This window comes from Perissodus microlepis, chromosome 23 (assembly GCF_051167445.1).
Source record: "Perissodus microlepis isolate ML-2025 ecotype Zambia chromosome 23, ASM5116744v1, whole genome shotgun sequence".
NCBI classification, from domain to species: Eukaryota; Metazoa; Chordata; class Actinopteri; order Cichliformes; family Cichlidae; genus Perissodus; species Perissodus microlepis.
In genome coordinates, this window is record NC_140482.1 from 32717908 (window position 1) to 32728439 (window position 10532).

The following is a 10532-nucleotide window of genomic DNA, read 5'->3' on the forward strand; positions in this document are numbered from 1 at the left end:
AAGGCTTTAATTTTCAGGTGGTGATGCTTTATTGAATCCTGGAATTTAAACTGAATTTCATTTTAACATTTTATTGTTTAAAATGAAATTTAATTTAACATAAAAAAAAAAACAATTTGGTGCAAACTTAGTGGCCTCATTACAGCCACATCACTGAGCATGCGTATGCAAATAACACAAATATATAGGAAACATTTCAGGGTGAAAATGATCAGAGATTATTATTTCTCTTCAGTATCTCAGCTGAACTCTCGACTGTGATCGCACCATGATTATTTACTATAAACTGACATTACTGACACTGGTACTGAGCTTTCATCAACAAGGTAAAGATCTTTACATATTTTACGCACACATTTGTTTTTGTATGTATATACTTTATTTCACTTTTGTCTCAGGCCATGCGATCATTGGAGGTCACGAGGCTGTGCCTCACAGCAGACCTTACATGGTGCTTTTGCAGATGAACAGCACAGGTGGTCATATAGGACACTGTGCTGGCTTCCTTCTCAATGAGGATTTTGTGATGACTGCTGCAGTCTGCCAAGCCGAGTGAGTCTAACACACTGTTGTGTTTTGTTTTTTTTACCTGTTTAGTGTTTAGGGGCCTACTGTGGAATCTGTAATCTCAAGATTAAAGTCAAGTCACATATTGAGAGGAGGAAATCTGTTTTTATGCAGCTTCATGGTTATTAGATAAAATGACCCAAAAATTTTTTATCTTGTGAACACAAGACCAAAAACTCATTATTTTTATCAAACAAATAATAAACTTTTTTTTTTTTTTTTTAGGTCCTACAAAGTTTTTCTGGGACTTCATAATTATCATGATCAGAATGGTGTACAGCATGTTAATGTGCCTGGGAGAAATGCATTTCCAATGAAAGGCTACAATCCAGTTAATATTAAAAATGATATGATGCTTCTTAAGGTATATATATATAAAAAAAAATATGATTGTACTTTTGAAGTTCACCACATTGCTCTAATTTAGTCTTTTTTTCAGAATCTCCAAGATTTTTTTTTTTTTTTTTTGGCTGTTGCTCTGTTCATTCAAGTTGTACTGAAATCCTGTACATACTGATTTTTATTTTACTTTTTTCCCTCTTCGCGTTACTGAAATTGAGCCCAACTGAATACAGCACTAAAACAGACTGTAGTTAACAGTGCTAATATCTTTTAAAGGGTTTTCTCTCTCTCTTCCTTAAGTTGAGCACCAAGGCAGAGTTGAACGACAAAGTGGAACCCATCACTCTTGTTGACCGTGATGATGGATCTCTGCCAAAAGCATGTGTCATTTCTGGTTGGGGAAGCACAGAAAACAGCAAATATATGTCTGTCAAACTCCTGGAAGTAAATGTGACCCTGACTGACAATGAGCTGTGTGCTAACAGAAACATGTACTGCTCTGAGGGTGAGAGAGAACCTGGTCAGGTAAGTGTATTTTTGCACACTAACATCGAGAAAAAAACTTTGGTCAACAACAGAAATTCACTTCCAAAGCAATCACTAAATACTGTGTAAATACTAAATACTTCCAGGGAGACGCTGGTGGTCCATTAGTCTGTGAAGATGGAAAGGCATATGGGGTGATATCCGCCAGCAAAATAAACCCAGATGGCTCAACAATTCAGGGTTATACTAAGATACCTGACCACAGAGACTCCATCAAAGAACATAAGGGAAAGTTACATTCTCCAACAACCGATACAGTAACCATCATTCCTGTTTCTAAGGAACATCATATTTGTGTTAGAGATGCTGATTAGTCTAATAATACATGGTAATTGACAGAAATTAAATCAGCTGTTTTGATGAACAGAACATTTGATAGTTTGTCAGATATGTGATTTTCCACAGATTACAGCAAAGGGAATATTTTTGGGTTTTAGACGGCTGGAGAACATTACAGAGGCTTTGGTTCCAAGCATTTTTTGTCATTGTTTATTAAGTTAAACACAAAACAAAGGTCAACTGATCAGGAAACTAACTGTCAACAAAGAAAATAGTAATCGCTGGAAACCTTCAATCTTCAAACAACATGAGGTGCATTTAAAAATCAACATGGACTCAACTGTGGTCATCAAATTGTGTAATGTATGTGTACTTTTACTTAATAAGAAAAAAACAGCTCAAACAGCGAGAGAAACCTTCCGGTGATAAACTGCAGATTCACATCAGACAGAGGAAATGGTAACAGTAATCTGCACTTCCTGACTATTACAAAAATAATGAGAGATGCAAGAACATTTCCACATGTGTGACTAAACCAGATACACGATACTGAGAAACAAACTGGACTTTAAATGATTCATTTACTGAAAAAGGAAATTAAATAATTATAATGAGTAAAAACGTGGATTAAAAATCTCCAAAATTAGAGGCTTATGTGGCCATAGAAAGGCGATGCATAAAATAATAGAAAGCACATGAATGAGTACAGAAAACCCTTTCACTCGGTAGTTGGTGTAGATTTACAACAAAAATATGTTTTACCACATGTGCATTCAAATTTAATGTCATAACATTTCTTTTTTCACTTAAACAGTGGTTGTCCTGCAATAGTTGAACAAACAGTAATGGCATTTCTCTGCAACTTAAACCTCTATAAGACAAACACATTAGTGTCTTTATTGAAAATTATTTTTACATTTAAATTTAAAATTAATTGACACGACAAATATATTCAGAAATTTAAATCAATGTATAAAGATATGGTTTTCATGCAGTCCAATGTAATAAATTCACATGGTTATACAACATTTGGAAGCAGCTGCACAATTACATGACTGAGCTATAAATATGTGAAGGGGGTGGTAACACGTGTGTTACTTCTTCCCACTGCTTTTTGAACTACAGGACAGTATTTTCCTTTTCGTAGATATGCTCTATTTTGTATGTATGTACGTATATGCTTGAAATAAATGATCTATCAATCAATCGCCTCTATTAATAAACATGGCGAGCTTCATGCAAGCACAGCTTAATGGATGGTGGCCAGAAACACTGAGACTGTGCAGTGAATTAAAACTTGATTGCATCTGCTTGTTCACGCCAGACTGAGACAAAGCAGGGAAAGAAAGACTGAAGTCAGGTTTGTGTTTTATATAGATTTTACAGACCAGCACAATAAAGAATGTATACAGCAGTTTGTATAAAAGGCAGGATCTCCTCTGGAGTGCAGTCACCCATCTGCACACGGACTATAATACCATCTCATGTGGAGGATAAATTTGGTCTGTTTATCTATTTTTGAAGAAAGATGTAGTAACTTACTAATAACTTGCGCTGCTGTAGGTTTCCACTTGCTTTTATATGTGATTTTATATATCAGCTTTTTTAATGATCTGTACATGGCAGGCCACAAATCAAAGCAAACAGGCTGTATCCCAATTCAGAGCCCTGAGTACTTTCTCCCACACTGAAAACACTTGAATGATAAAATTATGGGAACATTACCTAATAAGATTGATTCAGGACAGACAGTTAGTTTAAACTTTTCTAGCAGTCCTTCACAAACAGGGAACAGTCTGTCTATTCTCTTCATCTGTCAGCTGCTGCGGGCTCTTCCTCCTCCTCTTCCTCACACACTGCTGAGTTTGTCCTGGTGGATCATCAGGGGTGCAAAGCCTCACAGATGATGTGCAGCAGTGGGTCCCTCAGTCTGTCCTCACTCTGGACACTTGCAGTTGTCACACATGGAAATCAAATGTGTGGTAAGCTGCAGGATTCAAACACAAGTGTAACTTATAAATACATGTTCATACTTTTATTACACAATCAGAGAGAAAGAAACAGAGAGAGAGTGCAGGACACACAGACAGGTGACAGTCTCAGGTGTATACACCGTACAAGAGAAGGAGGATTTAGTCAATACGCCGTCATTCAAACAAAGGTAAGTCAGCTTGAGTACTGCAAGTAAAATGCATTTAATTCCCCCCGTACTTTCAGATTAGTGCAAGCATCAATTCATTCATGAGGGGGAAATTACAGTGAGAACATGTGGAGGCTCTGTTAGATGGATAACATAGTGAGTTCAGTGCATTGATGTGACATTGTCCTGAAGCATTTAGTCATTCTCTATGGTTAAAGAAATTGCAATCATTAATTCATATTTATTATAAATAATCCTAATTATACATCTTGCTTCCGTGTTTATGTCCTGTGTCACTAAAAATACATTCTTTTTTTGTTTTATACATTGATTAATGACCTGCAGAATCTCCTTATCATATTAAGTGATTCATATTTGTCACTTAAAGTCGAACTTTATGCTTTCTCCCTCTTGAAAGTGATTACATCCTTGCATTACATAATTTAGGTTCATTTTTTGCTGGCAGATTTAAAACAAAAACAAAAACAAAACAGGCAGATTTAGAATGTAACATGCAACATTCTATAGATGGATACATAAAAAGATTTTTAAAAAATTACATGTATTGTCTTTAAATTAACTTTGTGTGTGTTGCAGGTACTGCACGGCACTGAATGAACCAGCATTGCAGGCATGGGTCATTGTGAGCATCACAGGGAAGGTTGAAGCCGCCCACTGCACCTGTGTGCCCGGAGTCGCGGATACCTGCAGCCATGTCACCCCTCTTCTGTTTAACGTAGAAGCAACAGTGTTGATCTGTGGCACAAGGACTGTTACAGATGAACCTGCATACTGGGTTTTGCTGGGCAATATGACCATGATACAGTCAGAGGTTGGCCATAAGATAGACTTCTCTTCAGCTGCCCCGAAAAAGGCTCTCAATCAAAACACAAACAGACCATCTGTAGTGACAGGTAAAAGAAGCCGTCCTCAGAAAAGAAAAATTCCACCTGCTACTGTGGAGGAGTCGTCTCAACGGATGAGAAAATATTTCTCCAAGCATAGTTCTGTTCTGAATAACCCATAATGTTTTATTTAGGGGGTCTACATTTGTGTCTGAAGCGCATTGCCATGTAAATAATTTGCATTTACTGAATATGTGCTTACTAAGTAACACTGTTCAAAAAGTTGAATAAAGAAACAAACTAATTTTTGCCTTTTAATTAAAACCACTTTGTAGAATATCACATCAGTTACAATGTAGAATCAATGTATAGTTTACAAATGACAAAATGTTCACATAAAACCATGACAACATTTAAATAATATCACCCACTATTAGCGTTCTGTAATTTCCTGTCTCTTTTGAAAACTTATAAGTACATACACAGCACAAGACTTTTAAGAGTATTTAACAAGAGCATTTTTCCCTGGTTTTACTACCACTCACTCATTCACCAAAACGCAGAAACCTTCACTATCTTGTCCAAAAGGGTCACCTCTTCACCTTCACATGGAAGAACTAATCTGATTGGCATAGTGGTATGCTATGTAGCGTGTAGTTTGAAGCAGGGATTTCGTAGTGCCCCATACGTAGCGTTGGAACCCAGTCAGGATTTGTGCCATCCATTTCATTGGCCTGCAATAATGAAAAACAATTAGCAACTCTATAAATAGAACGTATATCTACAAACTCACTCATTAGGATGTTTGTTCTAATTTGCTATGGCCTCAGAGTAGGGCTGTGCGATGTGACCAAAATCACATATCCCAATATAAGCATCTATAGCCCCGATAACGATATAAATCACAAAAATGTAACATTTTCTGTAAATTCTGTGAATCTCGGGCAGCTCGACTCAGCTGGGCATCGTGTACCTGGAGTTGAGTGTTGCATGAAACGATACATAAGTTGTAACGGCCGCCGTTTTCTTCGTGAGTATTTATTCAACGGCGTGCTGCGGGGAAAGGCCTGTTCTAACGTTTGAGTCTAAGGTTTATTTTTAGCACCTGGCGGCTCTTTTTTGCTTCTCATCTATGGGCTCAAATTGTGGTCATAAATATTTTGTTATTTATTTCTGGGGCGGTCGTGGTTCAAGAGTTGGGAGCTCGCCTTGTAATCGGAAGGTTGCCGGTTCGACTTTCACATGTACTTTTTGGCTAAGTCCACACACAAGTCTTTTTTACACATACAAATCTTTTTTACAAGTACAACATATTTATGACCACAATTTGAGCCCATACTCATCCGTAAACACTCTTTCACGTGATTCAGTTTATTTTGAAAAGTCTCAACAGGATCTTGAGCTTTATTGTGAAAGGAAAATAAACAAGCGGACACGACGGTTTTACCGTTGCTAACGACAACACATAAAAACAGTCGCTTGTCCATCCGTTTTACAAACGGTAAAAAGAGATCCCATTCTCCAGCTCCCTTCCCGATCGTGCATCTCGGCGGCCACGCCCTCTCCAGTGACATCGCACTCCAAAGCTGACGTCAGTGTCACGTGATACATTTTCAGCTTTGATCTGGTCCGCTTTGATCTACCAGCTCATAAATAGGTTCGGAGCCAAAGAAACTTCATACTAAACGTTATTACAGACACTAGTAACGGCATCAGAGAACAGCACAGAAAAAAAACTCAAATGGATTCCTTTAAAGCAGACAGTCCACAGGAAACCAGGCCCATAGAAATATCTGAAGAGGAGATGCAGACAGTTCTCTTCAAATCCGCCTTTATGACCCTTACACGGGCAGAAAGACGAGAAATGGATGAAAAAAACTTTATCGTTCAGTTTGTTGTAAAGCTTTCAAACACCATTACAACAAAAATTAAATTAGTCATAAAACCCATCGACATGTCTTCACTCCTCAAAACGGTCACAGAAGAAACTGCAGGAAAATTACCTGCAGAACTGCCAACATCTATAGACAGGGTGGTTAAGTCTGTTTTCCATGGACTGCAGAAGATGTACAACTCCAAGGACTTGCTACTATTTGTCATTGCATTTCATCAGTCAATATTTGAAGCAAATGTCACAAGAATTTTAATATCAGAGCTCAATAAGGTAAAGGAGAAAAGGATAAAGGATTCTGTTGTTGGGGAAAATCAGACCAGTCCTGCTGAAACGGCTGAAGAACAGATCCCCTTCTTTGTGTCCAGTCCAGGGCAAAGGACACAAGAAACTAAAGAAAGAAACTTTATAATTCAGTTTCTTGTTAGGCTGATCAACATGATCGCCTTAAAGACAGGCACAGCAACAAAGCAGGTCAACATTTTTGCCATTTTAGAAAAGGTTATTGAATTGGCTGTGGGTAAACTACCCGCACAACTTCCAAAATCTTTAGGCAAACTTGTTAGAGCCGTTTATAAGAGTCTAAAGAAGACATATAAGTCTAAAATGATGGTACAGACTGCCATGGAATTCAGGCAGTTAAACTTTGAAGATAATGTAGCAAGAACGTTGATCTCTGAAGCGAACAAGATGAAGGACAAGAGGATTAAGGTTTTTGTTGTTAAGGAGAATAACAACAATTCATCTGAACAATCCTCTTCAAAGACCTTTAGGAACTGTTGTTCTTTTGGGAAATTTTTGAAAACATTGTTTCCCTACAAAATCATAGTCGAAATCAGGCTATGATTTCGACTATGATATATACAATTCACAAGATTTCAACAATTTTAAAATCCTACAGTGTTGGTTCTGTCTCGCATCAGCCCCATCCAAACAGGTCGCGGCAGATGGCTGACCCTCTCTGAGCCTGGTTCTGCTGGAGGTTTCTTCCTGTTGAAAGGGAGTTTTTCCTCCCCACTGTTGCCAAGTGCTTGCTCATGGGGGATTGTTTGGGTTGGAGCTTTAATTTTGTAAGGTTTTTACCTTACAATATAAAACACCTCGATTCAGAACCTCTCACTGTTGTTGAAATTGTTTGGCCCTTTCTGTGAGGGCACTGCATGTTCTCAATCTCATTGGGAAATGCTAAATTTTGCACATGAATGCAGATTTATTCTAAATTGCAAAATGCATTTGCTAAATATAAACAAACTAAACTAATGCATGGCTATGGTGTATTTTTATGAATCTCGTACTCAGGTAATAAATACTTTTGTCTTATTACTGAGCAATAATAAAGTTAAAAAAAAAACTCATGTCTTTTAATGAACTGCTTGTGTTTTAGTTTAGTTATAGTTATAGTTAGCTACATTAACTAACTATAGTTAATGTAGCTACCCTAACCCTTTAGTTGTAGTTAGTTAATGTAGCTTGAACTGAAACCTCCATGCTTCATAAGTCTGGTTAAAATAAACTAGCGCTTGATGATGTCACTGTTTGCTTCATGATGGATTGCAGCTCTGTTTTGATTTCAAAAACGTATTTTATTAAATGCAGGGGTGGGGGGACTGCTGCAACTATACTAAATAAGGTTATATTAAATACACTTTAAATAGGGATGTTGGTTGCATTGAAGTATAAATAGAAATACGGTTTGTAAATAAGGTGTAATGTCCATGAGTGCTGGCAGTGCAGTTATCCTCCAATCAGGGTGGAGCACAGCAAGAATTTGCTGAAATTATTTTCTCAGCAAGTAATTTTTGTAACTTTCTATGTTAATATTAGTAAATATGGTAAAAATCAAGAGTAACATGTGGAAATCACGAATATCAAAACTAATTACATTTTAACCAAATTACAGTAGCTGGTAAATTAATAATACTAAGTTGTCAAAAATATAATTTCATGTTTAACAAGTACTGTATGGATATAAACAATTATATGGCTAAAAATCACATGGTCCTGTGGCGGATTCTTGAGTGGTGTCTCATGATGCCATCCACTTTCAACCACAGTGTGTTTGAGGTCATGGTTTCATATGAAGCTGCAAGGCCTGGCACTCTCCACCAGTATAGTGCCAACAAACCAGATGAGTGGGGCTTTAAATTGTTCTGCCAAGCAAGTTCATCCGGCATCATCCACGACTTGCTGCTATATCAAGGGGGCCAAAGTTATAAAAAAAAACAAAAAAAACACTATGCAACCCCATAAAAGAACCTCAGCTCTTCACAAGTTTCAGCTTGGTCCAGAACTCGCACACCTCCTTGGGTGTCAGGTGCATTGGTACTGTATGGTAAATGGCCTGTATTTGTATAGCGCTTTACTAGTCCCTAAGGACCCCAAAGCGCTTTACACATCCAGTCATCCACCCATTGTAGCCACAGTGAAGTGTCTTGCCCAAGGACACAACAACTGAGACTGTCCAAGCCGGGACTCGAACCGGCAACCTTCCGATTATAAGGCGAACTCCCAACTCTTGAGCAATGTTCCCTCTAATTTTTCACGTGTCTGAGCGAACACACAAACTCCCTGAGCAGTCCCTTGGTACACTGTGAGCAACAGCAGACGTGTACATTGTGGTCACGCCAGCATCAAATCCATCCAAGTTAGATGGTTTGGCAAAATACAGTATATAAAGACCAATGTTGGGCAATTAATTATATAGTTACTTCTTCAAAAAAGTTACTGAGTTTTTTGCTGCTGTTTACCTAAAAATGCAGCCAAGGCGTTTTTTAAAAACCTCCAATTATCCGTTCAAAACACACACACATCTTCAACCTTTCCCTCTATCTGTCTGTAGTTCCAGCCTGCTTCAAAATGGCCACCATCGTCCCTGTACCCAAATCCTCCACCATCTCCTCATTGAACGACTGGCGTCCTACAACCTTCAGTAATTAATTACAAACCTATGGTAGCATGAGTCTCTGTACAGTGCTCTGATCTGCATCACAGAGTTTTGTGTCACCTCTCTTACCTGGTAAAGGTGTGCGGATCAGCTGATTTCTGTGTGAAGCTTGTTGATGTGTAACTGGAGCATTCTTACTTATATCCTATAATCCTTGCCTGACTCCTCCCATTACCTGTACCTATAATTATCATATGGTTGTTTTTTTATTTCTCCCAAACATTGCTTTGGAAGAGGGCTACAAATGTTTTTACAAATAAGCCGATGACGCAAAGATGAGATCTGCCAGTGTCAGTGAAAAAGTGCAGAACTTTTCACTGCTCTAAATTTAACTGCCATCAAGTATCTGTTATTTCTGTGATTTGATTGACAAGACCGCATGTTAGAATATAGAATACACACTGAAAAACCACCAGTTTGCTGAGACGTTTCAGAATTCTGACCGCTTTACTTTTAATTAGTATTTAAATTATTTAAGTTATCAAGTTTTTAGTCTGCACTAAAAGAAATTCAGAGTGAAAATTAGTTTTGAGAGTTTCTTGAAAAACTGAAATATTTCTTTTTTAAAACTATTCAAGTAACCATTGAAGGTTTATTAGAATGTTTGCTTTAAGGAAGGGTGTAGAATGTCCTGAGTCCGATTGGTCCTCATTCCCAATACAAATTCCAGCAACTATATCCTGAAATTGTGTTTGTACACCTTGTCAGAGAGCTGGTCAATATTTAGCCGTGTCTTGATAACAATTTCTGTGGAAACGTGGGTTTATTATCTAAAAGTGAGGTAAAACATTATTCCAGTGCAAGGTATTTGTATCAGTGCGGATTAAATGTGATTTCAAATTCAGAAATTAATTTCCAAAAACATTAAAAACGGTGTAACAGAAAAGTGTAATTTGTGCAGAGAACAGAAAAGCTAACGTAAAACCGAATCTCTCCAAGCACCTGCAAAGAAGGTGCTCAGGATCTCAAACATGCACG

At 37.7% G+C, this 10532-nt stretch overlaps 1 protein-coding gene across 1 annotated transcript; it reads left to right on the plus strand.

Annotated features, from left to right (window-relative positions):
- The first annotated feature begins 268 nt into the window (after positions 1-268).
- LOC146361840 (mast cell protease 1A-like) lies at positions 269-2212 on the plus strand. Its single transcript, XM_084922303.1, has 5 exons — positions 269-326; positions 399-552; positions 793-931; positions 1210-1434; positions 1542-2212. The coding sequence occupies exons 1-5, from the start codon at positions 269-271 to the stop codon at positions 1767-1769; spliced, it is 804 nt and encodes a 267-aa protein (XP_084778429.1). The 3' UTR covers positions 1770-2212.
- Positions 2213-10532: the final 8320 nt, after the last annotated feature.